This window comes from Suillus discolor (genome assembly GCF_016758755.1).
Source record: "Suillus discolor strain FC423 chromosome Unknown F5147scaffold_2, whole genome shotgun sequence".
In the NCBI taxonomy this organism is placed as follows: Eukaryota; Fungi; Basidiomycota; class Agaricomycetes; order Boletales; family Suillaceae; genus Suillus; species Suillus discolor.
The window spans coordinates 153,066-179,162 of NW_024541249.1; the positions used below are offsets into that span (position 1 = coordinate 153,066).

Genomic DNA, 26,097 nt, shown 5'->3' on the forward strand with positions numbered 1-26,097 from the left:
AAAATCACTAGTGCCAAATTTTTGACTAGAAGCGTCCGCCGCTCCGCGGACCAGTGGAGTACAATTTTCATTACGCCGACGCTAGGTCATGCAACGCGATCAGATTGAATTTCACCCTCATTCACCCCCACTTCCATGTAAACAGTTGGCAATCACGATACATGACATTGGAGACTCTGAATCAACAGCTATGTGATGAAAGCAACGTGAAATACAATGCAACGAAAACAACAGTGACTGCCGGCATAAATAGTACATTATAGGAAAAGGCTATGAACGAGACCTGAGAGAGGGGGGATGGAATAAATGACGCACAGGGGAAACAACAAATAGCGTTAAAGCATAAAATAACTCGGGGAATATCGGTATGACACGTAATGCGTGGATGGGATCGCATGATGGATGTGTCGGAACGACGTGAAAAGATAACGTACGACATGACTCTGACGTGCGCCCCGGTCTCCCAACAAGGGTTCCAATGGGGGCGTGAAGGCCTTTGAAGGTAGATAACAGCCTGTCGCGGTCTCAGCCAGACCGCGTGGCATCCTCAGCCTCAGCTCCGACAAGGGAGGGGAAAGAAACACCGTCAGTGCCACGTCGACGTCGTCTGTCCTCACCAGAACCACGGGTTGGTGGGTGTCGCGGAACAGGATTACCAATGTTTCCGGTATTGAGATACCTATAGTGACCTGCGCCGGTGCTGACACCAGGAGGGTACAACGTGCCACGATTGTACGAGCTGCGCTCCTTCCTCCGGATATGTGTAGGCTTTGGGAACTCCTCCGGAAGTCCCTGATTCGGCCCGGGATCGGAGAAGAATATCTTTGGACGCCATTCCTCACGTTCATCCATGATGCAGGAGTTCTTAAATTTCTCCACGAGGGCTTCCTTTCCCCTATCATAGGACTCGACTTAGTAGTGTCAAAGAAAGCGGAGCGAGACGTACTGATAGTTCGCATAGCTCATCTGAAGTACCTTCTCGCTCGAGTATATGTTCCTAATGATAAGGTCAGCACATGTCATTCGCCGCATGGTACACATCTTACCACTTCTCATTTAGACGTGCCTTCGCGAAACGTAACAAATCCTGCACCGATATGAAATTGACGAAGGCGTAACCAACGTTGCATCCTGTACTCACTGTATCAGTATCCGCTGAAACTGTTAAAACCGCAAACACCATACCGTTCTGGAAATCCATCCTCAGGTACAGAAAATCGATTCTCCGAGGACATACTTTGTTGATGTACGTGATAAGTTCCTTGTCTGTCATTTTGTTCGGAATATTTTTAACCATCACGGTGGTCCGCGTATCGACACCGAGCTCGATTTTTGTGATGTCCAATTGATTGCCCTCGGGCGGAGCGCGAGATGAGGAATGGGCCAGCGATGGGGGGCGCGTGACAACAGCGCCTGGCTGAAGCGGAGCAGAAGATGGAGGATATGGGAAGGGATATTCCGCTACCGGGTGCGATGGCTGCGGATAATAAGGCGAGGATGTGTACATGGTCCATGGTTCTAGAACACCGTGCGACTGGAAGGTCACCCAACCACCGCTCATGGCATCCCAATATACGGGTGGAGCCGACATGGGAGATTGGGGAGGAGCAGGATGCATCGCCATAGTGATAGGGTTTGGGACCGGAGGTGATGTTACCCAAGGTGGTTGGTTCATATCGAATTGAGCACCATGATAATACTCCGTCGTGTAATATGTCGCTAGATGTGGTGCCGTGCCCGTCGCTGCTACAGTTAAGCCGGCAGTATCATCGACTTCTTGCTCGTGATCATACATGCTATGCTTCCGGTGATCTGCATCAAATAACTTCTGATGAGAATGGCCGCGAGTAGAATCGAATAGGTGATTGGAACTGCGCCTGTCGTACTGTCCCTGAGGGACGGAATTATCAACGATGTTGATGTCAGTGGATTCACCGCGGCTATGAGAATGATGAACGGGATGAATGTCGTGAGGTCCTGCAGTGGATCTCCTTCTGTCTTTTAACGCTTGACTACCAGCGATATTGTCACGGGAATCGAAAGCGGGTTGCTCACGCTCTGGATGATACCCGCTTGCACCGACGTCATTCAAGACGGGAAACGGAATTGCAGCTGGATTGGACGTGGCTTGTGACTGCGATAAATAAGTAGTCGCCGTGGGTGTCTTCGGCTCCGCGGCATGTTCGCCCCCGATTTCGCATTCTCTATTAAATGACGAAACCTTCTGGGCTTCTGCGGAATGATCACGTAAAGATGCCTTGCTGAAAAGACGAAGTTTCATGCTATCCACAACACGTTCGTCCAGCTCTTCCCAAGCAGCATCCGCATCTCGGACGTCAAAATATTCTGCTTGAAAAATCTAGGTCGTTTAACAGGTTAATGACTTGTCAATTACGGGAAGGGTGACGTCGGAAACTGAGTATCCGAAAGGGAAGCCCGTACGGTAGTAGGCCAAAAGTGCACGCTACGGGCTAATCGTAGCAAGTGGATAACGGAACACAGACAAGGATGGGCAAACGGTGAGAGACTTGCCTGAGTCGAGGTCTCGATGTCTTCGTTAATGCAGTTGAAGGCCTTGACGTCCCCATATTTTTCCAATACACTCTTGATTTTGACCGGAATAGCAAAATGCCTCTGGGTTCGAGAAGCAGAAAAATCGGGAGTGGGTGAAGTATCATTAACAGATATGCAGAACGCGCCTTCTGTTTGTGTCATAAAAACGGGAGACAATGTGCCCAAAAGCTTACCGCAAGCATTATATTAGCAAACTACAGACATCAATGACAAGATGGCCTTACCTCTGCACAATGACCAGTTTCTGCAAGACAGCACTTTAACGCCTCTTGCCAAGCAACACCAGTAGCTTGCGCACTCGGGATAGTTTTACCACCATCTTGCATCCGTTTAGACGCCCTTGACTCGATGATACGCTTGGCGCGTTCAGCATCGCGGACGTCATAAAATGCGACTATAAAATCTCGATTTTCCGGACTCCTACGGAAAATGTTTTGGATCGGTTTTGGTGGAAAGCGGCGCGCGGAACGCGCCCTGGGGCTAGTGATGGTGGGAGATGAAAGACTCTTGAAATATTGAGCAATTACATCCTCGGATATATCACTGGGTGCATTTCCGATCTACATGAAGCTTAGCGTGGCTCTCAACCAATCTAAAAAGTCCTTACGATCAGAAACCTGCTGTGCTGATTGCTTTCGGGACCAGGATCAGCGAGGGTGAGACCCTTCAGATCTGCAATGGGAATATTGAAATCTGTGGATTCATGATCGGTACTATCGCTTTGAAGGGATGAAGATGGCGTGAGAGGTGGCGTGAGGTAATGACTTGTTGCTGAAGGCTTCCTGGAATAAGTCTTTGAACGACTGGTATCTTTGGTAGTAGGGGGCTGCGGGGGTATTGGAGAAGCCGAATTACGCAAGTTTGATGATTGCGGGGGAGCCACGTGGCGAGATGTAACCATCTCTCGCGGACTTGGTCTGTACCAAGGGGTGAGCGATATTGAAATAATGATGACCGGCTTAGGAAAGTTCTCGGCTCACCGTAAATTGGGAAGGGAAGGCGATGGCTGGAGTCGCGGGGGTCTAGTTGAGCACTCTCTTGTAGTGCGCTCGAAGAGAGACATGGTGGAGGTGGTGAGGAGGACTGGAAAGGTTGTTTTCGTGTGGAGATAGACGTTTATAAGAAATGTAAACGAGAAGCTGATTGAAAAGGAAGAATCGGAGAAAGGAGAACTTGAAAGGCGAAATTGATATAACGACTTGCTCAGATTGACGTACAGAGAATCATTATAAGACGTCGAAGGGAGAAGGCTCGTGGAGTCGCCGTGAAGGGCTCACGCGGGAGATGATGGAAAAAAAGAAGGAAGCGCTTGACCAGACCTGGTCAAATCTTGTAGTCTCCACGAGGAATTGAAAGCGCTGCAACGTTGCAAGTTTTGTATTTGAAGGAATAGCAAAAAAGAAATAACGAAAATCCGGAATGCAGGGTAAAGAGTTTCCAGGATGGCACAGCAAATGAGATGGGACAATCACCAAAAATTGCAAAACAGCCCTCTACGGGAGAAGGCGTCAATAAAGATCCTCCAGCGACCGAAGATCACTTCTCTGTCAGGACAAGAAGAAGAAAAAAAAGATATCACAGACGATCCACTGCGGCGCATTTCCTTCTTAGATTTCAAAAAGCTTGATCATGATGAGCGCTTGTGCCATCTCCTCGAGCTCGATTTTGACAAAAATTTTGATTAGATCGCGTATTACATCTAAAAGTTTGGTGAACCGCGCGTGGAATGTCCAAGTGAAAGAAAGTTTCAACTTGTTTGGCTGCAAATCGTGAGACTTTTCATTAGGATCCCCGGTGGCCAAGCCACTTACGATATACCTCCGGAGACTTGGTTATTCCACTAGTCAGACCGTCAAACATCAAAATATTAGATCAGGAAGGCGATCCTCTTCAAATCGTCACTTCCATCACCCCAAAAACCGAGTTTCAAGTTTTGAGTTATCAACCCCGCGGAGGACACCGTATGCTTCGGCGACTATATCACGTTTCAAGTCCGCGTTCAGTAGTCCAAGCCGTGTTCTTGACGCCCTACTAGCTTTCACGCGTGGGCGGCCCTGCCTGCTTCACGACCCTGACTCCCACGAGATACTTTTTAAGCTTAATATTGGTTGGTCAGGAGGCTTGTTGCTGAAGCGCTGGGGAACTGCACCATGAATTTGGAAACTCGCCGGCTACAGAACTGCTCCAGAGCAACCACAAGTCATATCGGCCAGATGCGGGCGTTCTTTTTCGACAGCGAGATCAAGATTTGAACGAATTTCCATCGGAGGCCAGCTTCGCGGCCGGTATCGTTTGTTAACGGTGTGATCCGAGACGTTAAAACCCTGTGCTCTACGTTCAATTTGGCCGTTCAGCCCTTTGTTCTGAAGGAATTACAGTGCTTGTTAGTGAGAATTTTCACGCGACACAAAATCGTACACGTACATCTGATCGTGGCCTCCTCAGTTCTTCGTGCTACCAAACGTTTAATGGCATTGTGTCTTGCGAGCCGAATCCTGATTTCGCTCTGAGCTTGTCTGAGCTCTTTCTGAGTTCAGAACATTTCACAAAACCAGACTGCTTAGCAACCGCGTTCATTAATCACTTGTCTTCCCATTTCTGTCAACTGTGAATGTGATTTTGTAAGGGCAACACAGACTCCTCTAGTCCGACCAATACAAGGAAGATCCACAGACGTTCAAGTTCGCTAAAGAGAATAACATGTGAGTTACTTCATTGTTATTCATGTTTCATAGACGATATCCTTTGTTATTTTGCAGTGCTCTGACTGGTTCACCTATGCATTTGTTGCCAAGGCGGCCGCCCAAAGCTCTTGCAACTTCGTTTCATTGCACGCAGCCCTTTCATCAACCAATGATTCCGCAGTCTACCACTGGTACGTCGTGGGCGACGGGGTCCCTTAACTTACTCGCTCACCCCCGATTTTCGCAATCGGCATTTTCCTATTATTAATCTTCCATCTCTCGGGCGTAAATCAAATCAACGTATTCTAACGATATGCGGGATAGGTGGCAAACACCGATACGATTGCGTCAGTTCTGCGAGCTTCGCGATATCGAATAACAATGTCATGCCTGCACTTGTGCGTGTGTCGGTCGAGGTAAGCGGGGCATAGCACTTGTGCCTGGACGCATTGCATGAAACTCATACATGAAATGATCTGCTCCTAACTTACGATACACCCTGGAATCTTACTAGTACGACCCGTGCGGTCGCATGTTCTGATACACCTTTGTCGCCAAATAGTAGCTGACGCTTCAAATCATCTATGCATATACCTGGGAGGGGTTTTTGATAAGGTTCAGTGACGGATCAGGATTCAGTTGCTGTGTATCTACGTTCCGACACGTACTAACGTTTCGAAAGTTACGAATCGTTGGCTTGAGTACAACAAACTATCCATAATGGTATACCTTGTCAACTTCGCGAACAAGCTAGTACTAGCTCTGCTGCTGCTAGTCACTAGTGCATAGAGAATCCGAGAAGATGATCGGATCTTCGACTAGAAGTAGGACTTCTGGATGTTATAATGGTGCCGTCTCGCACGGATCTGAATCATCTACGTTGCGATCGTTCGAGAGTCTGATCAAATGACTCTCGGAAGCAAGACTTGTTCTCCTGTATGGTTTATGATATCGAGCTTGCAAACTTCCGGAAGACTCCACGCTGACAACGTGGAAATATTTTACCACGGCAATTCTATCTACGCCGCCGCGTTTGACTTGGCAAAACGGTGAACAGCACGACCGCGCTTCCTGAGATCGTACCTTTACCATTACCGTAGCCTAGGACTTGAACGACTACGTCAAGATGCCACTCTACCAAATGTTCTGCATCGCCAGTCATTTTAGGGAATACGTGAGTCGCATTTTACATTTCATGAAATTAGCATCTCATGACTATGAAATAGAAACACATAAAAGACCTGGTGACCATGTCTGCAATGCATGTAATGAACGAAGGCGGCGTAGTGCGAAATATCCAGTTCAACGGAACACAGACGCTTCCTGAACGAATGCGGCGCCATAAACAGTATTACACCATCGGAGAGTAAGTCTCAAGTACTTTATGTTGAGCTCATGGTGACCTTGCCGTTTTACCAGTTATTGGACGATGCATTTTGACACTTCGCCTCGCACACTACGTACACTGGCTGGAATGATGCGCCGAGATCATCGCGTCATAAGGTGGACGATGTTGAAGTTGGGTGAGAAGGCGGAAAATGTGGTCACTTCACCTGAGCAGACGGTGGAACGCCATTTACCAACATCACCGAGCAAAACCAACTCTCATTGGTCCTCGTGACGCATTTCTTTATATCTTATTCGCCTTCTGGTCTAGAACACTTTGTAGAGTCGATTTTGTGTTATTGAAGACTCTAACCCAGCCAACGACGGGCAAGCTCTCAAGTGGTTTGCTGTTCTACCCACTTTACCACCCCCCACAGGTCGTTCACTACCTGTACACCTTGGAGATTTTCACCCTCCTCCTTGTGTTCACCGTCACCTTCTGGACCGGCCCTGCGCAACAGCAGGGCATGCATTCCAGCAGCTCGAGCGCCATGATAGTCACTAAAAGAAATCCGAAACGACGTGACTTTGTGAACATTAGGCCATACCTTACAAGTTCATCTCCTACGTGAACACCGTCCTGCATTTCCATCGGGACTAACTCAGACCGCATGCTGAACGCAAGACGGAATATTTTGGCATTCGGTTTCTCTATTCCCACAGCCTCGCTGAGAAGAATCGAACCGAGATACGGAGCAATTTCAAGATCCTTCAACACAGATACTGCATGGCAAGTTAGCTAACGCGGAAATGAAACTTCCAGAAGACATACGCATACGCGTGTCCGTGTTGCTAATCAACGCTGTACGAATCTTCATTTGATGCAGTCGCCTCACTACGTAGCATGCAGAAGAAGCATGGCCATGAGCACGAGCTGTCGAAGAGGGGCCCGATGATGTACATACGTACAGGGAGGGAGTCGTGGAAGAGTTTGTATCCCTGTCGAGAACTGAATCTTTCCATAAGACTGGGAACGATTTGCGGCAATGAAGAGTCTACGGCTAGAAGGTGGTTATTAGACTTCGACAAGGACGTTGACTGGGCATAGAACCTTGTGGGTCGGCACCAGCTCCGATGGCTGTCCGCTTGATCACTTCAGACCACCATCCTTCAGCGCCAGAATCCCCCTGATATGTGGGGTTTTCTTTTTGTACCTGTGATAGCGCTGAGGGACCTGAGCCCAAGGACTTGTCTGGCAGAAGGTTATTGTTCACATACCAACTTTAAAAGACCGTTTGAGTCGCCCTGGCTCAAGTACACCAAGATATGGTGCAAATGTCTGTGAATACTGGGCATAAATTGGTAACCTGGGCGTTACGAGCGTGTGCAACGCATCAAAGGTCACCAGCCTGATGGTCATCTTGCTATCGTAGTAGCATAAAGCAATTAATGAAATTTAGAGAAACAGAGTTGGCTTTTATATATGGGTGTACCAGTGTGGGATGCAGTAACCGATGCAGCACTGCCAGTTGCAGCTGTAGTACGACAGCTGGGAATGCTTACTATGGCTTAGGGCAACTTTTCGTTCTCTCCTTGGTCACTTACTTAAATCCTCAAATCTCTCAATCTCTGGCCTGACTAGAGTTTACATCCATCGAGTTGTTGTTGGCCAGAGCTGAGTGTTCGGGTTCTGATCAATCGCCACGAGTCGCTTTCAGGCTCCACTAGGGTCCACTGCTCATCCACGCAGCAGGCGTCAACATCGAGGCAGGACCCCGTTCCCTTTTTTCCCCAACGCTCATCATGTCGGAGGCGCTTGGTGTCGATGCTCAGTCTCTAAGAAGAACTCAGTCGACTGGCGATATCCATCCACCGCCCAGAGCCCGCCTTTCAACGTCACATCATCACTCCGAACAGGACGGAAGGAATTTCAACGTTAGTTCGTCACCAATTGCAGAAGGGACCACCGAAGAGTGAGTAGTACACTGCCCAGCATGAAAGTCCCTTTGATCGATGTTCATCTGCGCTGTAGTACTCCCCGTGACCCCTGGTTTACACCCAACACATCCCCTACAGGGCAACAACAAAGTAGAAGATCCTCCACTTCCACTTCTCAAGCACACCTTTCCTTAATCCCCAAAATCAAAGCATTCTTTGGGATTGGTCCTGATGCATCAAGAACACGTAAAGCTCTTGTATCAGTTGTGTGGGCTCTGGCGTATGGTTTCTTTCAAGTCTGTCGACTTTCTCCGACTCGAGTACTGCACTGAATTATGTTGTTTAGATTGGGGCTATCATCGCCGTACTGGCTGTGGCCTCTGTAGTTGCCAGCCCGACGGAGGCAAATGTCCATCAGATCGATGCTTGTGGGCGACCGCTCGTTGCCTGGAATTGCATTTGGATAGTGAAAGTCTGTTTGTCAACCACCCTGGCGTATTGGAATTTTATTAGAGTCCGAAATGTGTGAGTTGCATGGATCCTGTCCATTTGGTGCCTGATAGAACGGAAACAGGGAGCGTACAGGGAGACAAGGTGATGCTGAGTCTGGCGATCGTTCTCGAACATCCAATGATGGCGGATCTCGTCGTAATGAACCCCCGAATCGTCGTCGACAAAGAGATCCTCGTAGACGAACCAGGAACGCAAGTTCCAGTGCTACAAATCAGGAAGAGCCAACACCACCGTATTCTTATCTTTACGCGCGGTATGCATCAGCTTCTTTTGCAAACATGTAAAAATGATAATAATCTTCGTGCCAGCTTGTCACTCCTTTCATCCATGCTTACTCTGACATGGTTTCTAACCGCACACATTTTGGAATACACATCTGTCGATTCATGCCGACTTTCTTCGCCTCTTGTTTGGTGGCTTACTTTTGGGATTTTGTGCACAATGTATTTCCTGGTTCTCGAGGTCTTGGTTTTCGGTTTTCTTGTTTTCATGGTTTTGCCTTTCATTATGGTGAGCTCAGCTTCTCTTCGTCCTGTCCATGTACCGATAGGCATTCTGCAGCTTTTCTACAGTATTATTCTACTATGCCTTGGTCGTCACCCACTCCAGAATCCTCACTATATCAAGCCCGAAATCGATAAGCTGCCCAAATCCACCGTTGAACGTATCCCTCTAGTCATCTACATCCCTCCTCCACCAGAAGACGATGGAAAGGCACAACCGATTTCTTTGCCAAAACCTGTGCACAGCTATCCACCTAGAGCACCAGCTTCGCGAACGCCAAGGAGGCGATTTGCATTCTTTCACCGTAGACTCAAGAAGTCCGAACAAGGCGTTGAGATCCTTGACGGCAAACAGAGCACGAAGTCGGAGGTCAAAGATCCAGAAACTTGGGAAGATAACTGGGAACAATGCGAATATCCCTTTGTCCGATTGGAGGGCAACCGAGCTGCCTGCGCCATCTGTTTGATGGACTTCGAGGAGCCAAAGAGACTTTCCAGTGCTACAGAATCAAGCACGACAGATAAGGATGAAGAACAAGCTCCAGTTACGTCCGCCGAAGACAACCTGCCCCGCCAGCGTGAGGAGGAAGATGAAATACCGGTGGAACGTATCACTGAAGAAGAAAGAAGTGGCCTTCCTCACCTTGAAGATGCGGGAGTCGGTCCTCAGCCTCTTCGACTGCTTGCTTGCGGTCACGTCTTCCATGTACGCTTATTCAGTCTGACCTCACTTCTTTGTAACTAACCTGTCGTCATGACAGAAAACATGCATCGACCCTTGGTTAACTGACGTATCAGGCCGATGTCCGGTGTGTCAGCGACCTGTCGAATTGGATGACATGGACCCGAAGAAGTCTAGGCGAAGACGTCGCTCATGACCACATACGTGTTCCGCTTTCCTCGAATATAATGGTTTCGGTTTGTGGGTGATGAACTACTACAGTAGGAACCGATGTACAACATACATTGATATTGCATATTCATTGGACGATATTCTGCAAGGCGCTTACAGCTTACATAATACAATCCTGACATTATGCCAAGAATTGCTTGCACACCAGCTGACTAACGCCAGTGACAAATGTTAAGTTCGACGTCAGGACATAGGGTGAATAAAAGGCTTCTTCGCCTTTTCCATTCAATCATGTAGAATTCCCTGCGACAATATGTCCGATTCCTACAGTCAAGAGAACTCATACCAGAGGCACGCGACCGAAAAATCAGAGGCTGCCATGCATCGTCATGCATCAATAGCGCCAATCACAACCCCTGTCGTACCTGACGCCGAGGACAAACCATTTTCACATGGCCTTTTCGACAACGATCCAGCGACAACTGCTGCAAGAAATGGCTGGTTAAAGATTAGCATCTTTGGTGTACTGGTTCTTTTCGTTATGATCTGGGGCGTTCTACCCATCTATTGGGCTGCTCTTGGTCGGTCGTACAATAATGTTCACAACCTATCCGGATATGTGGTGGTAAGGCGTCTTTACATCACGACTTGGCGCTTCCTGATATTTGTACCTGCAGGACTTTGATGGAGGCGAAATTGGGCAAGCAGTAACGCAGGCCTTCAAGAACATAACCGGTCCGCAACAAATGTCTTGGCTGATACTGGATGCGGCGCAGTTTCCTGGTGGGCCAGATGAGGTGACCCAGGCTCTGCTTGATCATAGATGCTGGGCGGCTGTCACTGGTGCGTACTATTTCTAAGTCCAGTTCGTAATCTCATTACTAAGCGAGAACTAGTCAATCCCCAGGCTTCAACTAACTTGAATGCCTCGATTCATGCAGCCAATGCATCGTATAACACAACTAAAGCCGTGAGCGCATACCTTGCCAGTGGTCGCAATGAGAACATATAGTCAGTTTTTCCCTCCCTTGCGCATGATCCACATCTCATTGCATCATGCTTACAGTCGAGGCACCATCATCCCACAAGCAAGTCACAGATTCTACTAGGCATCCCAACAAATTCACTGACAAGTGATATGCTTCAACAGGTCATCTCAATATTGACCAACATATCACATACATTTTCACTCTCCTTCTCTCAACTTTTAGCGTCGAGGTCAGATATCTCGACACTTCTCCAAACTGCGCCTCTACTGGTAATTCAACCACTGGCCTTTACCGTTAATGATTTAAGACCGTTCAATGTCCCTGTGTACGCACTTTCGTGATGCTCGTCATCTCAAGTTGATGAGTTATATAGGGCGTCTGCGGTAGACTATGTTGGACTTATCTACCTCCTGATTTTGGCGGTACGTTCACAACTTTCAAAGTTGATAAGAATGTGTCTAATTCTCCCATGTCTAGTTCGTGTTGATGGTACGACATTTACGATGGTTCTGGACAATGTTCACTGATGTGGCGTGATGATCAGAACCAACTTTTGGCGGCTCGCATTGAATCAGGCTTTGAGAAGCGTTTGAGGTTGCGCCCTCTCATCCTTATTCGCCTGCTATGGCCGATCACTCTCTACTTCATTGTCTCAGTATGGTGTTCTACTCATTTCCTGATGATTGACTAAGGTATATCATTTATAGCTAATGTATTCTTTGTTAAGTTTGGCGTTCGGAGTACCATTTGGTAGGAAGTGAGTGTCATATTTTTGATGTAGAATTGCAATCTGACCTTTGTCTCTTTCTAAGATTTGGGCACGCAGGCTTTTTCATCTACTGGATGATGTCGTGGTGTGGCATGTCTGCCTTGTGAGTTTTCAGCAATGATGAAGCGATCCACATGCTCACCAGTGATTAGGGGCCTCGCTCTCGAATCTATGATCACCCTCCTCACCATAAAGTTCATTCCAATATTTCTTATCCTGTGGATTATATGTCTGTTTTTTTCTCTCATCTCGATGCTCTTCGCTGACTCACGCCGGATGATACAGCTAATGTATCCGTAGCCTTTTATCCGATAGAAGTGTTGCCGGCCGTCTTTCGCTATGGCTTTGCGATGCCGTTCTACAATGTTTCAAGCACAGCTCGGACGATTATTTTCGACACTAAGAATCAGAGTATGTACCCTCAGCCTATCTATGTTGAATGTTTTTGTTAAACGAGCACTTATCACAGTCGGACTGAATTTCGGTGTCCAGTTCTCGTGGATTCTAATCTCTTGTATAACTCTTCCAATATTTCAATGGCTCGTCAGACGACGACAAATCAAGGCTTGGGAAGCATCCCAAAGAGCTGCGCGAGAGAAGGCATAACGCGTGCTTCATATCTGCATTCTTTGTTTCGGCGACTCAAACTCTGGCTAGGAGGTGGACAGCTCTGTGCTGGGCTAGTAATATATAGTAACGGCACATATCCGCAAAGTATACTGCATTCAAAGTACCATACAGTTAAAGCACTCTACATTTGAGGTATTCTACATCCAAAGTACTCTACATTCTACTACACCAGTTTGATGCACTCGTATAATTACAGAGTACAGAGATATCATTGAAATCGAGGTCGGTCTCCGCCTTCTACTACTTAATATTTATAGTATTCATAGAACGCAAGGTCGTCCGAGGGCAGACTATTTTCGGTCGTAAGTTAGTATTCTGATCAAAATATCAACCTCAAGCTAGCGGGACCCACCAAAAGTTGATGCATTATGAGCAAGTCTACTGTACAACGATGCGCTAGACTTATTTGTGCGGATCGTCAGTCACGTGCTTGGAAAGTTAACAAGAATTCCATGATGGTTGAATGACGTCATCCGACTTCCGAGACTTCCGCTCTGGAGTCAGTCCGTGCTTGTCATCCGACATTCCGAACGTATCAGACGAAGTTCCGCTCACAGTTTTAAGGACGGCTACTCAGAGCTATGTTCATTTTAACTTTTCCTCTCAAATATCTCAACCCATACCAGTACTTTGATCGCTAATCGCTCTACCATGTTCAAAAACTTTACAAAGAAAATTGTCGACTCATTATTGGGCTCATACGACGAGGCCGAGGTTCAGTTTCTGGATATACAAATGGTGGGTCGTCATATGTTCGCCGATCGCAGCCTTCTCATGCTCAGCTGTGGCTAGGCTGACATCGAGTCTGATGGTGCCTACATTCGTCCTGACATTGATAGTCACTGGGCGTTTGCAATGGCAGACACAATCCAAGTTTTGGGTTGTGTCTGTATCTGGTGTAGGAGAAATAGCGAATCGGTGAGCACTTTTTTCATCAGACATGCCTGAGACATATTGATGTTTGTGCAGGACGGAGACTCGCAGGTGGAAAGAGGACAACCAAGTCAATCTCTACACCCTCGCATCCCCCCACGGAAGGTGTGCGATTCGCCAATAGCTACGACAAGTGAGGTTTTGGAGGTGTTGTATCCTCCATCACATCTTGACACCCCTACGGCTCTCGACCCTGAGGCTAGTCCTCCCGCTTACGAGCTGCGACCCACAGTACCTCCAAATACTCCGCAAGACCAACTGCTCCCGATTTCTTTCCGAGACGGCAGGGGTCTCGTCCCTTTTACCCCTTGTCCTCCGCAAGTCACTCCTTCCATGGATGCTGTGTCATCTTACCACTTGTCCGATACTCCTCTTGACGTCGCCGTTCCAAGCTCACAATCTCCTCGTCAACCATCAACAGGGATTGTGCGACAACCAATCACTGGCTGTTCACTGGAGTCTCATAAAGAAGTTGATAATGTTGAGCCTCCGGCATACAGTCGGTTCGATTCTTCACGGCCCCGGTTCCCAGCTGCTTCTGACATCCTGGGACCATACCCGCATATCTCGATGCTTTCCCCGAATCTTGGGTGATCTAGGGGGGTTTGATATTATATTGTTCTGGAACGAGGATTTGTGTAATCTTGATGTATCAAAAACATATCACATGTATCCCTAGATCTGCAATGCTATGTATGTCATTGTAGACTGGTCATCGTTGGCTTAGTCATAGATGCTAGTGAACACAGTTTGAATCACGCGAAATATGACGAATTTGGAAGCAACTTATTTCACAACAGGAGACAACTCAAGTAAGTACTCATTAACATTCCTGAGACTAATTATTACAATATTTCGCATAAGTCGCATATCGTAGGGTACTGTTGAGAATATCATATTTCACCATATTTTGGGTCAGTTCCACCTGTATTCGGGTGAATTCTACCATAAATTATAATATTTTACACTATCCTGACCATGTCCAGTTTTCACAGCCGCGCGTGGGATAGTCAGCGTCTGCATATAAGTATAACTTGCGAATTCTGATAGGTTCACGGAATCGTGTCCTCCCGAATTCACTCTGTGATACCAACGCACAATGTCATGTCGTATTGGCTCTGTCAGGCGAATGGCTACACTACATAGACCTTCGTTAACAGGGAAAAGGTGTGCTAGTCACATCGGACATGATTCAATTCGTTAACGCGAAATTCCAGTCCTACAGGTATGCATCTGATACGTTTCTTCCCATGCATGCCTAACGCATGGTGTCTCCGTCAGCCATTGTTATGTTGAACATGGGAGGACCTTCGACAGTTCGTGAAATTTCATCTTGTCTCAATTTCTCTCATACCATGTCATACCACTCTCTCACAGGTACCAGAGACCTATGACTTCCTCAAAAATCTGTTCATGGATGGCGACCTCATTCCGTTACCTTTTCAACGCGTTATAGCTCCTCTCATTGCCAAGCGGCGGACTCCTCAAATCGAGAAGCAGTATGCTGACATTGGCGGTGGTTCTCCCATTCTCAAGTATACAGAGATGCAAGGAGCTGGTATGTGTGAACTACTGGATGAGCTGCACCCAGAAACTGCTCCGCACAAACCTTATGTCGCGTTTCGTTATGCGAACCCGCTGACACAGGAGACCGCACAGAGGATCAAGGCAGATGGTGTGAAGAGGGCAATTGCATTTACACAGTATCCACAGTACAGCTGTAGTACGACTGGAAGCAGTTTGAACGAACTTTTCAGACGGGGGAGGGCAGGCGAGATGGGGGACATCGAGTGGAGTGTGATAGACCGCTGGGGTACTCATCCAGGATTCATCGAGGCACGTTCATATTGTCTTGTGCATTTTTCAGGGTGCTAATAACGACCTTCGATATCAGGCTGTTGCACAAAACATTGAGGCTGCCCTGGCCAAATTTCAACCATCAGCACGCTCAGACGTGGTTATTCTGTTTTCGGCTCACTCATTACCCATGTCGGTAGTGAACCGAGGTGACCCATATGTCCTCGAGGTTTCCGCATCTGTCAATGCCGTTATGGACAGACTCGGCCACTCAAACCCATACCGTCTTGTCTGGCAATCGCAGGTCGGACCTTCCGCGTGGATGGGCATGCAGACAGGGGAGGCTATCAAGGGTCTTGCTCGCCTCGGTAAGAAGGAAGCAATTCTAGTCCCCATTGCATTCACGAGCGATCATATCGAGACGCTTTACGAACTGGATCTCGAGTATCTGAAAGAAGGAAAGGAGGTACGTTGAGCCATGAGTGAATGCTTTAACGACTCACCCATGTGTGTACTATTTTTTTTCGCAGCTGGGGATGGAGCTACATCGCGCAGAGTCATTGAATGGATCTCCTGTGTTCATCCGTGCGTTGGCAGACATTACGGCAAAGCATCTGCGTGACTATTCTGCGAGGAGGATTGGGCCCACGAGTGTTCAGATGGGGCTTCGGTGTCCGGGCTGTAAAAATATGACTTGTAGCCAGCAGAAACATTGGTTCGCTCGTGCTGGACGTTCCTAGCCGTTCGTTCCCAGTCAAAACTCGCAACAGGCTCAGCCCCGCTCAGACAGCCCGCTTAGGAAACCTGGCTGAGTGTGGATGTTTGAACCACCTCCTGGATATCCCTGTATGACTTCGTAACTAGTTTACTGCATGGATAGCCCTGTATACATGTGGAGGTAGCAAAATATAACACGAACACTTGTATTGGACAGGATGAGCAAACAATGCAAACAACAATCGCGACAAGAACAACAGCTAGTAGAATAAAAAACATAGGGGACGACCAGCATGAATCGGATAAACCGTGTGCGCAGAGACTCGCGCTGGATGGCCTGACACGACACAACCACTTGCGTCGACAAGATGGGATGCGGAGCCGGCACCGTCAGGACGCTTGACTGCGAGGATAACGACCACCCAGATATTCCTTTGTCTAGTCACTCTTGAATCAGTAGTGCACCATCGTAGTCGTCTTTGCAATATACTGGGATCTGTCATTCCAGGAGTTGGTCATATCTAGAATTAGAGAAGAGCACAATCAGTTTCGGAGGTGACGATGTGAAGAAAAAACTACCTTGATAATATCTCAAGTTTGCACTCAAGAGATACAACTTGTTGCTCGAGCTTGATAATCATCTGCGCTAGGGAACGATTCGCCTTCAGTGTGGACACCTCATTTTCGCTGGAGGCGTGCATATATGCGCTAACTCGCTGGCTATATGCACGCACGAAGTTGGACCGGAAGTCAGGAGGATGATACAATAATGAAGATGAGTTGTCTGCGAATGAGTTTCCGCTGCGAGATGTAGTATCTTGTAGTACTAGTTAGGGACACCTCAATGGAAACACGCACACTTGGATAATAGCTATCAACAGCAAATGAGGATAGGTGAGCCACGAGGAGGCTCAGAAGGTATCTGGGAAGACGCGTCCGATGCGCTCCTGCCGCCAGAAGGCTTGCTCTGGGTTGGCATAGTAGCGTGACTTTGGCTACTCGCTTCATCGCGAAATTTTGCAGCTTCTGTAGATGCCCCGATAAGTTGCGGGTTTTGACTGGGGTTAACGTTCATTGTTGGCTTACTATGTGGAGCGAATGAAGGCTGTATCGTGACTTATCTGCCAAATCACGAATCGCATGATTCTGAGGGCCAATCAACGCGTTCTCTGAAGAATCATCAGACCCAAGTACAGCTGCTGACTCAGCGACAAGCCCTTATACTTAACCGTATGATGTCTCTGGATGTACAAATGACACCATGTCTACTATCGTATCAGCGCCGGGAAAAGTACTAGCAGCAGGAGGATATCTTGTCCTTGACCAGCAATATCCAGGGGTAGTGATCTCCACATCTTCGCGATTTTACACTGTTATCCAGGCTTCGTTGGGTTTTGCGAATCAGATCGTAGTCCGATCTCCCCAGTTTCATCAGGCCGAGTGGAGATATACCGTGACCTATAATGCTGCAGGCATCCAGGTAAATCCACAGGAGGACAGGTGAATAACATTTCTATGACACCTTGATCACGCCTCACGTATATCTTGATCAGCATCGGGGGAAAGAATAAATTCGTTCACCTGGCACTCCAGCACACCCTGAATCTCGTATCAGAGATCCATTCTGTAGCCCAGGTGCAAGAGAGGCTCTTCAATGGTCTCGATATAGCTGCTGTGGGTGATAACGACTTCTACTCTCAGCGTGCACAGGTAAGCCTCCTTATTCTTACAGTCATGGTACAAATGTGACCGCTGGCACAGCTGGAGTCGTTAGGTCTATCTAGAACGACGGAATCCCTCTCGCGAATCACCCCTTTTTGTCACAACGGCGTGAAACTGACCGATGTACATAAAACCGGCATGGGCTCTTCCGCAGCGCTTATCACATCGCTCGTCTCTGCGCTGCTTCTCCATTTTTCAGCCATAACTGAGACAGATTTTGCCAACCTAGAAGGGGATGGCAGACGCCTCGCCCATAACGCTGCTCAATTTGTACACTGCCTTGCCCAAGGTAAAGTGGGGAGCGGATTTGACGTATCTTCCGCGGTGTTCGGCAGCCAGATCTACAGGCGATTCGGCCCTGCCGTCTTGGACCCCCTGATGAAAGGCGAAGTATGTCATGTTTGGGGCATTTCCGCTTCCGGCGACCGCTGATTCTTCTTAGTTTGCGGCAGGCACATTGAAGAGCGTTCTGAACTCTAGTGCCTGGGACTACAGTTTCCGGCCGATTCAACTTCCTCCGTTGACAAGACTGGTACTGGCAGACGTTGAAGCAGGAAGTGATACTCCTTCTTTGGTTGGTAAGGTGTTAAAATGGAGAGAACACGAAGACAGCCGTGAAACAGGTACGTAGTAGAGCGATAAAAGCCAGTCGGATACCTCATTCTTATTATCTCATGCAGCGAAGGATCTATGGACACAGATTGACGAATCAAACCAATCTCTAGCACAGCAGTTGGACGCACTTTCGCAGTCGTACATTCGGAATAAAGATGTATACGAAGAGACCATCAGACAACTTGCTTCTCTGCCTGCACAAGAAGTGAGTAGGTTTCCTTTCTTGGAGTCTTTGTTCCTCATCGTGTATTGCAGTGGGAGAGTATCTCCAAAGCGTTTTATGATTTGCATCAGACTACCCAGGTAAGGAAAGTTCCTCACCATCGTGCATCAAGTTGAATGTGCCCTTTGTTTCTAGCGAATACGTAACCTTATGCGGAGAATGGGCGATCTTGCTGGCGTTGAGATTGAACCTGAGCAACAAACCCACCTACTTGACAAGTCGATCCAGCAGGCAGGCGTGGTCGGTGGTGGTGTTCCAGGCGGTTAGTTATGCTTCTTCAGGAGCTGGACTATATCCTAATCTGAAAACAACGCAGCCGGCGGATATGATGCCATATGGCTGCTAATCTGCAGCCCGCCAAGTCTTCCGGACGAGCAACAACCCTTGCGCCAAGTTGAATCCGTATGGAGCACCTTCAATGAATCCAACGTGACTCCTCTTCTTGCTCAAGAAAGCGTCGCCAAGGGTGCTCGTGTTGTGCAACTCGATGAAATACCAGGGCTTAGGGAAGCGATTCAACGGCAATGATCAATTTTAAATAGATGTTCTCGATCCAATGTCCAATCTGTGCATTATTCACTACTCTAGATGTATAAATGTGCAAGCCCGTGGCTGTATTAAAAACGAAGGTCACGCCATACACATCTTTGGCTCGCCCAGAGGCATGTATGCTCTTTGGATCACTTGAAGGAGGGATACGGTCATCACAGCCACCCCAAATGCAAGGCAGGCTGCGGCTGGAAGTTTCGCACGGGAGTACCACGGGACATGTGGGTCGGTCAGTTTTAGGTAGCATGCAGCAGGAAATATGTACGCAAGCGCTGTGGCTGAGACACCGCCCGTAATCTCCAGCGTGACGCCCAGATCGCAGGTGATCAATGAGACTGGTCCAGAACCCACGTTAGTTCTAGCTGTGGTGATTGGCGTAACGACTCACGAAGCATCGATGAAAAGAGAATGGTGGAGGTGAAGAAGACGTGTCGCTGAATATTATAGCTTTCGTGCGAGAAGAAGTATTGTTCGATTACCTGAAACGGTTGAGTTAATTTTTGTCCTGAACTTGCATACCATCAATTTACTTCTCTGCAGACAAACAGCTCCAAGGGTAACGTCGTAAACATGTTCAGCCCAAAACAGAAACGGGCGACATTGATCAGCGCATCGTTCTGTTCCGTATATGTCAGATGTCAAGCATTCAAAACCAGAGGAAAGCCTACCCCGGAGAAGTTATTCAATATATTTCCCTGAGTTCTATCTGTAAAAACCCAGAAGCCTGATATAGCCAAAGTACAGCACGCCACGAGTGAAATGATCGTCGATATATGAGTCACTTGAGCGAACCGATCTAGGGTGGGGGTCTTCAAGCTCCCGTAGATGAGTAAACTATTGTGATGGCACACAAAGGCAAAGCTCATAACGCCGATTGCCTGAAAGACCCCCGAGCCTACCACAGTGAGGCGTTTCGATGGATCGCCCTTGAGATTGGGAGACACGTGCGATCCTTCAATCAGGACCGCTGAAACGATGACGAGCATGCTGATTAATGCGAGCCCGGATGCACGTGAAAGCTTGTGGATGTCGCGGTAGAGCGACAATGGATAAGAAACACAGGTTGTGCACAGGGTGATGATAAATTGGCGGTTGGTGAGGAGCGAGAGAACAGGTATCGTGTGCAAAGTAGGGAATATTGAACGAATGACATGGGGTATCGTATCTCCTGGAGAAAATGTAAGGTAGGAATATAATACACCAGGAACCCTGCACTTGCCGATAATAATACCAAATGCACACATGCCTGAAGGAACAATCAATCGTAAACACAGCGACGTACATATGAATTACTCACCACCAAAAGCAAATGAGAACTGAAAGAATGAAACGGCTGCACGACCACTGGGGCCAAAACAACTGTTCATGACCTCGATGTAAGAGGTTCTGCCACTGAGTTTAGCGTTGATGACAACCAATCGGATAGTCCAATCGGTGACAGCGCAAATGCCAACCAGGAGAACGATGCCAAGAAAGAAGCCTGCTTGATTGACTGCGTACGGCAAACCTACCGTAGTATTAGCCAAATCTGTTGCTGAGATTACAACCTGACAAACCAATAATTCCTGTTATCCATTGTCAGCACCTTGTACATCTAAGCAACTAAAAGTTTACCAGCTCCGAGGATTGAATTTGCCATATTGGCAACCGAGTTCAGTAGACCTCCACCCGACCACTGTTTTTCAGCAAGGTCATCGAGGTCTACATTCCTAAGTGCTCCATTATCCATACTATCTGTTTCATACATAGGAATAACTGTGTCTGGCGTTCTCCTTGCAGCCGAAGCATCCATGAGGCCAACCAGCAAAGGCATGGTTCGTTCTCGTCGTGGAGCCCCACGAGAGTGCCTTTGTTCGCGTTGGATATCAGCTAGTGAAGCATCATCAAAGTCGTCCGAGTCCAATTCATATTCTGTACAGGCACTGATAAGGTGCGTCGAATTATGAGCACAAAGATACGCACCCGCCTCCCGACTCTGTATTGTGGACCGCAAAGGTGGACCAATGACCTGTACTTCTTCCTGAAATCTGACACCCGGTTCTGTCCTCCGCACTGTTGACCAGGGCTCTGCACCACCGCTTTCTGAGTCTTCGTCGTCCACTGAAAAGACAAGTTGGTTTGTATCCGCTGAAACATCCTCGTGTGAAGCATTCAGCAGAGGCTGCCTAGCCTCTCCGTCTGCTGCCTCTCTTGCTCTTGAATTTGCGGAAAACATCTGGCGCTGTCCAGGACCATAGGCCAACTGAAGAAATTACCGTGAAAAGGGTTAGTAAGTTACAAGTTTGATGCAGAGGCGAATCTAGCGACAACGAATAATCCGGATGATCTTGACTTGAATCATTTGACTTGAATGCTGTATTTATTTGGCTAACTACCGATTATAATAGCCTTAACTACTTAGTACGGGTAACAAGCACAGGTTTACTGTGCTTGGCAATGCAGATAAGTATGCAGGTAGTATTGTACAAAAAAATCAGCATTGTCGCTTGGCTCGCGATGTTGAACTTCGACATGGAACTGCCAAGGACACAGGCAGGACGTAAGCATAAAGAGGCGGTCACGTGATGCGGCCAAACACGCGCGTGTCCCTCTGCACGGACCTGGGCCTGCTCCCCCGGTGACAGCGGCTGGCCTAGTGGTAACTAGTAAGTTGCTAACAACCGAACCACCAGACACAGGTTTCACCCCCATGCTCACTGTTCTGTCACTTACACTTTTTTTTCTCCGGTTATCAAACACTCATGTCTCAGCGGCCGGCCAAGTTCCTCTCTCATCAGTAGTTACGTCCTTCTCGTTGACCACGAGTACCCTGATGCCATTTCCTTCCGCTACTCAAAGTGTATCCGATGCATCGTCGTTCATTACATCCCAGTGGTCGTTAAACAAAGGACACATTCAGAATGGCGGTAGCAATGTTGCCTTCGTGGACGATCCCTTCCCAAACTCGCCAGCTCCTGGTGCGACCGTGTCAAATACTTCTGGGTCTGTCTTACAAGTGACATATGCTGCTGGTACCTACGGAAGTGTAGATTCTGGTGCTCAATGGTACTCGCTTTGGAATACAACAGATGGATCTCAATTTCAGAGCATGTTGCTCTCCTACGAGCTTGCGTTTGATTCTAATTTTAACTGGGTCCAAGGGGGAAAACTTCCTGGTCTTAGAGGCGGTTCCGATGTCGACGATTGCTCTGGCGGAGTGCAAGCGAATGGCACTAATTGTTTCAGCGCCAGGCTCATGTGGCGAAAAAATGCGCAAGGAGAAGGTTCAAACGCAGTCATGTTCTCGTATCAGCACTGAAGTCTTGCATATAGTTTATGCATACATGTTGACTCCTAACAACATTTGTTCGGATAGCAATATAATTTGCAACTCTGATTACGGAGTAAGCATCGACCGAGGATCATTTGGCTTCGAGACTGGACAGTGTGTATTTTTCAAGGCTATTTATCCTGACACACTCACTGACGACTGGATGGCAGCTGGAGCCGTATCACAATTCTTGTGCAACTGAACAATGATTCCCTCGTTGCGAATGGCAACATTATTCTATAGTAAGTAGTGTATCATTCAGGCAGCCCTGATGTAAAGTTCGTCGTCGTCGTAGCTTCAATGATGTTCAAGTGCTATCACAACAAAACTTATACTTCAGGACAGTCAACAATGTCACTATTGGGGGATTGTACTTCTCGTGAGTCGTGTTCTTCTGCGAATCGTAATGTACTGCTACTGACTTTATGAATATGTAGGACATTCTTTGGAGGTCAGTTTTCAGTATACTTGTCAGATTCGCATTGAAGGGTAACTCTTTTTCACAGGGGGCGACTCCAGCTGGGCAACACCGCAAACTGTTCATACTTATTACCGCAATATACAGATGTGGGGCAGCTCCTCTCCATCTTTACTTTCTGGACAAACGGTCAATGCTGCACTATCCTCATGTTGCAAGCTTGGAAGCATGGGATGGACGTTGTCCGCATCTGTTCTTCTCACTCTTCTCATGTATCTATAGGCTTGGATGACACGTGGACACTTGCTGCACGCAGTTGTATTATTATATTACGCGCACTTGGAGCACTAGATGGCGTATAGGCTGTGCGACATTATATCCCACGGAAAGTACCTTGGTCCCTAGAGTACTAAAGGTCCGAGGTGCCAAAGAAGTCGTCGTGGTCGACGAGGGTAGCCTTGGAATCAATCGAGTGGCGCTTCGGCTTCTGAATCGGCAGTACTCTAATGGGCAGGGTGGACGGCGAAGTGCTGCAGTATTCGCTTGCGATTGAATTCTATAAAGAGAGAAATCACAGAGTGTTGCTGGTAGGAGGTAGATCATCTGGGCTCGGCTAAATCATGCCACGGACTGCATGGCGAGTGGCCGCAAAGCAAGGGGTGTGCACGCGATATCGGCCATGTCAATTTGTCGCCAGCGACATGCACGGTGCTTATTTTATGATGACACGGGGCTCTGGCCAGGTGTGTATGCATATAACTGTGACATCTAATATAAGCAGACGTTACGCGTTATCCTGCAATTGGTCATCAAATATGGCTTTGCAGCGGCAGCCCCTATTTTGTCGAATAACCTGTCTCCTTTACGATGGCCGCCATAGCCTTCAATGACAGCTCAGACCCACCTCCCTCGTATGATGTGTCCGTGTCAAAAGATTCCATCCGGTCTAAACAATCGGTATTTTTATTCTTACAATTCAAGCAAAAACGCCACAAACTTGAAGCTTCTGCTCTATCTCTCATCCGATTATCTCTTCTCCTGGTTTCGCTGTTTCCTCTGTCGCCCCAATTATCAAATCCTGTGCTGCTGCTCTCCCAGCAGCAGAGTTCTCAAAGCTGCTCCAAAAACGCAATATAGAGAACCACACGGCGCTGTATTGGGCGATTGTAAACAACCAGCGAGAAGCCCTTCTGGAGTTTGTTAAATTCATTCCCAAATTCTCACCTGCTTGTTCTGCCGACTTGCGTCTTGCATGTATGGCAGTGAACGACCATGATTCATATATGCTACTGCATTTGGGAGACAATGATGTTAATTGTATGTTCAGATACATGATGTCCTAAAAGTAACTCACTGCGTACTATTAGCCAAGGATAGGTCTTTGAGACACATGTTGGGTTGTCCGCAAGATGTCGTTCAAGTCCATGAAGGGGATACTACCTTGAGTGTGGACAGTCACGAAAATAACTTCTTTGTCCATTTTGTCTTCAGGATGTTCCAGAAGCGTCTCCGTATTGCACGGAAATTGGAAGTAGAATTTGTTGCCCAGGGTATGTAGTACATAATTTTGGTTTGTTCCTCGCACTTATACCAACATCTGATTCCCTGAAGGACGTATATGGGTGTTACGCTTTGATATGGATATCTCGGGAGGGAATTGGCTTGTTGAGTTTGGTATTTCTCGAGATAGCTCGCAAGTGCGCCCAAATGCTGTACTTGAGATTCAGGCCAACAGACTGTTACCTGGCTCGGATACCATGCAACCTCTACGCCTCGATATGTGTACATCACACGTTCTTGCACCTGGGGAGTAGGTCTATCATTCCCACTCATTTGAAGGCATACTAAAGTTTACTATTATTCATACATGGCTACTCTTTACTTGCTCTGGCTAATACACAGAGTATATCGATGGGACCTAGATCGGTTTGACACCAGACGCACAGTTCTCTGGCAATTGAGTGATTGGCCAATGTACGAGTAAGTATTCTTCCTTAATCCAACCTCGGGCTGACATGGACTACTTTGCTTCAGTAATACTGCTTATGTGGACTGCAATGGCACCCTAACTGCAGAGCTTATGATGACAATAAAGCCACGCTACCCTTACCAGTGAGGCTGATGCTGATAGTACTAGGAAGTCAATACACATGGCGCGCACATATTCATTACATAACGCTAATAAGTACGTCAATATGGACAGTAATAAGAATGCTTTGTGAAATGATGCCGTCCTACTAAAGTTCGAAGGAATGAGAATGCAATTTGAGCGAAAAGCCCTGCAGCTTGGTAGAAAGGAAGGTTTGGTTTGTGACGGCGGTTCATTGCACTGGCGGATACATCGTGACTCATGCTGTGTGATTGATACCTGTTAAATATAAGACGCCATACATACTAGGTTGAAAGAGAAATTGCACATAGGAGACGAGAAGCCTGAAACAGGCAAGAAATGTAGCAGATAGCTCAGCGACGTACGAAGTCAACTGGTCATATTGGTATACCTGTAGCAGATAGCTACAGTAGGTGTTAGTTACATACATACTAGATACGAAGATAGTACTAACCTCAGCGACGTACGAAGTCAACTGAGGGTAGCTACGAGGCGCGGGAACAACGAGAATATATAGGTACTTAGTAAAATGAACGGTACCGAGTGTCCATGACGAAGGTTTGATATATCCAACAAGAAAGCCTGATTTCTGATTGTACAGTCTCAGTCAGTGGCCATTGTATTTCAGTGATGTTTTGCAGTGCCGACTTGAGCAGGAGCCGGTAAAAGTTGCGAGCTAAAAGCTAGGTCCATCAGATGAGCAAAGAACGCCATTGTCAGACCTTCATCATGCTCAGCAATTTCATGGGCAGGCTATGAAAGTCGCATCATAGTCGGATGCTTGCACATGCATAGCCATCGTACAGATACGTTGTTGCTTCAGAATCCTTATTCCACCTTCACAAGGTGACAACAATACAAATCCGAAGTGGTCACATGTCGCAACATGCAGATAGCATCGCATCTTCACGCGATGAAGCGCAT

The 26,097-nt window shown here is 47.5% G+C and overlaps 11 protein-coding genes across 11 annotated transcripts; 8 read left to right on the forward strand and 3 right to left on the reverse strand.

Annotated features, from left to right (window-relative positions):
- Positions 1 to 525: 525 nt before the first annotated feature.
- F5147DRAFT_563784 (RNA recognition motif 2-domain-containing protein) lies at positions 526 to 1,507 on the reverse strand (the record flags this gene model as incomplete). The annotated part of the gene is made up of 4 exons (XM_041430694.1): positions 526 to 895; positions 947 to 997; positions 1,047 to 1,131; positions 1,186 to 1,507. 4 exons carry the CDS (start codon positions 1,505 to 1,507, stop codon positions 526 to 528), a joined length of 828 nt encoding a protein of 275 aa, XP_041299341.1.
- A 4,566-nt stretch (positions 1,508 to 6,073) lies between these two features.
- Positions 6,074 to 6,879, forward strand: F5147DRAFT_795247 (uncharacterized protein; the record flags this gene model as incomplete). The annotated part of the gene is made up of 3 exons (XM_041443153.1): positions 6,074 to 6,432; positions 6,485 to 6,624; positions 6,678 to 6,879. The coding sequence occupies exons 1-3, from the start codon at positions 6,385 to 6,387 to the stop codon at positions 6,877 to 6,879; spliced, it is 390 nt and encodes a 129-aa protein (XP_041299342.1). The 5' UTR covers positions 6,074 to 6,384.
- A 100-nt stretch (positions 6,880 to 6,979) lies between these two features.
- F5147DRAFT_741931 (HAD-like domain-containing protein) lies at positions 6,980 to 8,004 on the reverse strand (the record flags this gene model as incomplete). Its single annotated transcript, XM_041439515.1, has 6 exons — positions 6,980 to 7,145; positions 7,193 to 7,367; positions 7,417 to 7,479; positions 7,550 to 7,645; positions 7,696 to 7,809; positions 7,863 to 8,004. 6 exons carry the CDS (start codon positions 8,002 to 8,004, stop codon positions 6,980 to 6,982), a joined length of 756 nt encoding a protein of 251 aa, XP_041299343.1.
- On the forward strand, positions 7,997 to 10,602 carry F5147DRAFT_664426 (uncharacterized protein). The gene is made up of 7 exons (XM_041435002.1): positions 7,997 to 8,557; positions 8,617 to 8,818; positions 8,869 to 9,047; positions 9,097 to 9,288; positions 9,344 to 9,545; positions 9,597 to 10,244; positions 10,300 to 10,602. Exons 1-7 carry the CDS (start codon positions 8,388 to 8,390, stop codon positions 10,414 to 10,416), a joined length of 1,710 nt encoding a protein of 569 aa, XP_041299344.1. The 5' UTR covers positions 7,997 to 8,387; the 3' UTR covers positions 10,417 to 10,602.
- A 24-nt stretch (positions 10,603 to 10,626) lies between these two features.
- On the forward strand, positions 10,627 to 13,017 carry F5147DRAFT_664434 (uncharacterized protein). Its single transcript, XM_041435003.1, has 13 exons — positions 10,627 to 11,016; positions 11,069 to 11,234; positions 11,288 to 11,402; positions 11,458 to 11,479; positions 11,542 to 11,705; positions 11,754 to 11,802; positions 11,858 to 11,869; positions 11,925 to 12,035; positions 12,088 to 12,137; positions 12,193 to 12,252; positions 12,302 to 12,378; positions 12,435 to 12,560; positions 12,619 to 13,017. The coding sequence occupies exons 1-13, from the start codon at positions 10,705 to 10,707 to the stop codon at positions 12,753 to 12,755; spliced, it is 1,401 nt and encodes a 466-aa protein (XP_041299345.1). The 5' UTR covers positions 10,627 to 10,704; the 3' UTR covers positions 12,756 to 13,017.
- Positions 13,018 to 13,495: 478 nt separating this feature from the next.
- On the forward strand, positions 13,496 to 14,477 carry F5147DRAFT_664437 (uncharacterized protein). The gene is made up of 2 exons (XM_041435004.1): positions 13,496 to 13,697; positions 13,749 to 14,477. Exons 1-2 carry the CDS (start codon positions 13,635 to 13,637, stop codon positions 14,304 to 14,306), a joined length of 621 nt encoding a protein of 206 aa, XP_041299346.1. The 5' UTR covers positions 13,496 to 13,634; the 3' UTR covers positions 14,307 to 14,477.
- Positions 14,478 to 14,738: 261 nt separating this feature from the next.
- F5147DRAFT_664442 (uncharacterized protein) lies at positions 14,739 to 16,436 on the forward strand. Its single transcript, XM_041435005.1, has 5 exons — positions 14,739 to 14,937; positions 14,994 to 15,028; positions 15,090 to 15,548; positions 15,607 to 15,975; positions 16,040 to 16,436. The coding sequence occupies exons 2-5, from the start codon at positions 15,002 to 15,004 to the stop codon at positions 16,247 to 16,249; spliced, it is 1,065 nt and encodes a 354-aa protein (XP_041299347.1). The 5' UTR covers positions 14,739 to 14,937; positions 14,994 to 15,001; the 3' UTR covers positions 16,250 to 16,436.
- A 1,051-nt stretch (positions 16,437 to 17,487) lies between these two features.
- F5147DRAFT_741934 (ribosomal protein S5 domain 2-type protein) lies at positions 17,488 to 19,314 on the forward strand (the record flags this gene model as incomplete). Its single annotated transcript, XM_041439516.1, has 8 exons — positions 17,488 to 17,726; positions 17,780 to 17,936; positions 17,988 to 18,338; positions 18,391 to 18,571; positions 18,629 to 18,768; positions 18,819 to 18,866; positions 18,922 to 19,048; positions 19,103 to 19,314. The coding sequence occupies 8 exons, from the start codon at positions 17,488 to 17,490 to the stop codon at positions 19,312 to 19,314; spliced, it is 1,455 nt and encodes a 484-aa protein (XP_041299348.1).
- On the reverse strand, positions 19,103 to 21,687 carry F5147DRAFT_115648 (amino acid transporter). Its single transcript, XM_041428089.1, has 9 exons — positions 21,298 to 21,687; positions 20,950 to 21,246; positions 20,892 to 20,900; positions 20,633 to 20,842; positions 20,555 to 20,581; positions 20,004 to 20,503; positions 19,866 to 19,952; positions 19,724 to 19,814; positions 19,103 to 19,670 (listed from the first exon to the last, which is right to left on the reverse strand). The coding sequence occupies exons 1-9, from the start codon at positions 21,548 to 21,550 to the stop codon at positions 19,417 to 19,419; spliced, it is 1,728 nt and encodes a 575-aa protein (XP_041299349.1). The 5' UTR covers positions 21,551 to 21,687; the 3' UTR covers positions 19,103 to 19,416.
- A 262-nt stretch (positions 21,688 to 21,949) lies between these two features.
- On the forward strand, positions 21,950 to 23,688 carry F5147DRAFT_664456 (polysaccharide lyase family 14 protein). Its single transcript, XM_041435006.1, has 6 exons — positions 21,950 to 22,598; positions 22,648 to 22,759; positions 22,816 to 22,887; positions 22,941 to 23,024; positions 23,083 to 23,096; positions 23,152 to 23,688. The coding sequence occupies exons 1-6, from the start codon at positions 22,025 to 22,027 to the stop codon at positions 23,343 to 23,345; spliced, it is 1,050 nt and encodes a 349-aa protein (XP_041299350.1). The 5' UTR covers positions 21,950 to 22,024; the 3' UTR covers positions 23,346 to 23,688.
- A 242-nt stretch (positions 23,689 to 23,930) lies between these two features.
- On the forward strand, positions 23,931 to 25,244 carry F5147DRAFT_832247 (uncharacterized protein; the record flags this gene model as incomplete). The annotated part of the gene is made up of 6 exons (XM_041443804.1): positions 23,931 to 24,007; positions 24,067 to 24,380; positions 24,431 to 24,613; positions 24,675 to 24,873; positions 24,966 to 25,043; positions 25,098 to 25,244. 6 exons carry the CDS (start codon positions 23,931 to 23,933, stop codon positions 25,177 to 25,179), a joined length of 933 nt encoding a protein of 310 aa, XP_041299351.1. The 3' UTR covers positions 25,180 to 25,244.
- Between the last annotated feature and the right edge of the window lie 853 nt (positions 25,245 to 26,097).

Bases quoted from the DNA above. Each gene is read 5' to 3' on its own strand.
- F5147DRAFT_664434 (XM_041435003.1), top strand. From the start codon at position 10,705: ATGTCCGATTCCTACAGTCAAGAGAACTCATACCAGAGGCACGCGACC. The intron at 12,253-12,301 runs GTGAGTTTTCAG...ACCAGTGATTAG, and splicing joins TGGTGTGGCATGTCTGCCTT to GGGCCTCGCTCTCGAATCTA. The intron at 12,379-12,434 runs GTCTGTTTTTTT...CGGATGATACAG, and splicing joins TCTTATCCTGTGGATTATAT to CTAATGTATCCGTAGCCTTT.
- F5147DRAFT_664437 (XM_041435004.1), top strand. From the start codon at position 13,635: ATGGCAGACACAATCCAAGTTTTGGGTTGTGTCTGTATCTGGTGTAGG. The intron at 13,698-13,748 runs GTGAGCACTTTT...ATGTTTGTGCAG, and splicing joins GTAGGAGAAATAGCGAATCG to GACGGAGACTCGCAGGTGGA.
- F5147DRAFT_115648 (XM_041428089.1), bottom strand. From the start codon at position 21,550: ATGTTTTCCGCAAATTCAAGAGCAAGAGAGGCAGCAGACGGAGAGGCT. The intron at 20,582-20,632 runs GTGAGTAATTCA...TTGTTCCTTCAG, and splicing joins GTTCTCATTTGCTTTTGGTG to GCATGTGTGCATTTGGTATT. The intron at 19,815-19,865 runs GTAAATTGATGG...CAACCGTTTCAG, and splicing joins AGCTGTTTGTCTGCAGAGAA to GTAATCGAACAATACTTCTT.
- F5147DRAFT_664426 (XM_041435002.1), top strand. From the start codon at position 8,388: ATGTCGGAGGCGCTTGGTGTCGATGCTCAGTCTCTAAGAAGAACTCAG. The intron at 9,289-9,343 runs GTATGCATCAGC...TCTTCGTGCCAG, and splicing joins TATTCTTATCTTTACGCGCG to CTTGTCACTCCTTTCATCCA. The intron at 9,546-9,596 runs GTGAGCTCAGCT...GGCATTCTGCAG, and splicing joins TGGTTTTGCCTTTCATTATG to CTTTTCTACAGTATTATTCT.
- F5147DRAFT_664442 (XM_041435005.1), top strand. From the start codon at position 15,002: ATGTTGAACATGGGAGGACCTTCGACA. The intron at 15,029-15,089 runs GTTCGTGAAATT...ACTCTCTCACAG, and splicing joins ACATGGGAGGACCTTCGACA to GTACCAGAGACCTATGACTT. The intron at 15,549-15,606 runs GCACGTTCATAT...CTTCGATATCAG, and splicing joins CTCATCCAGGATTCATCGAG to GCTGTTGCACAAAACATTGA.
- F5147DRAFT_664456 (XM_041435006.1), top strand. From the start codon at position 22,025: ATGCTCACTGTTCTGTCACTTACACTTTTTTTTCTCCGGTTATCAAAC. The intron at 22,599-22,647 runs GTTCAAACGCAG...TCTTGCATATAG, and splicing joins AAAAAATGCGCAAGGAGAAG to TTTATGCATACATGTTGACT. The intron at 22,888-22,940 runs GTAAGTAGTGTA...TCGTCGTCGTAG, and splicing joins AATGGCAACATTATTCTATA to CTTCAATGATGTTCAAGTGC.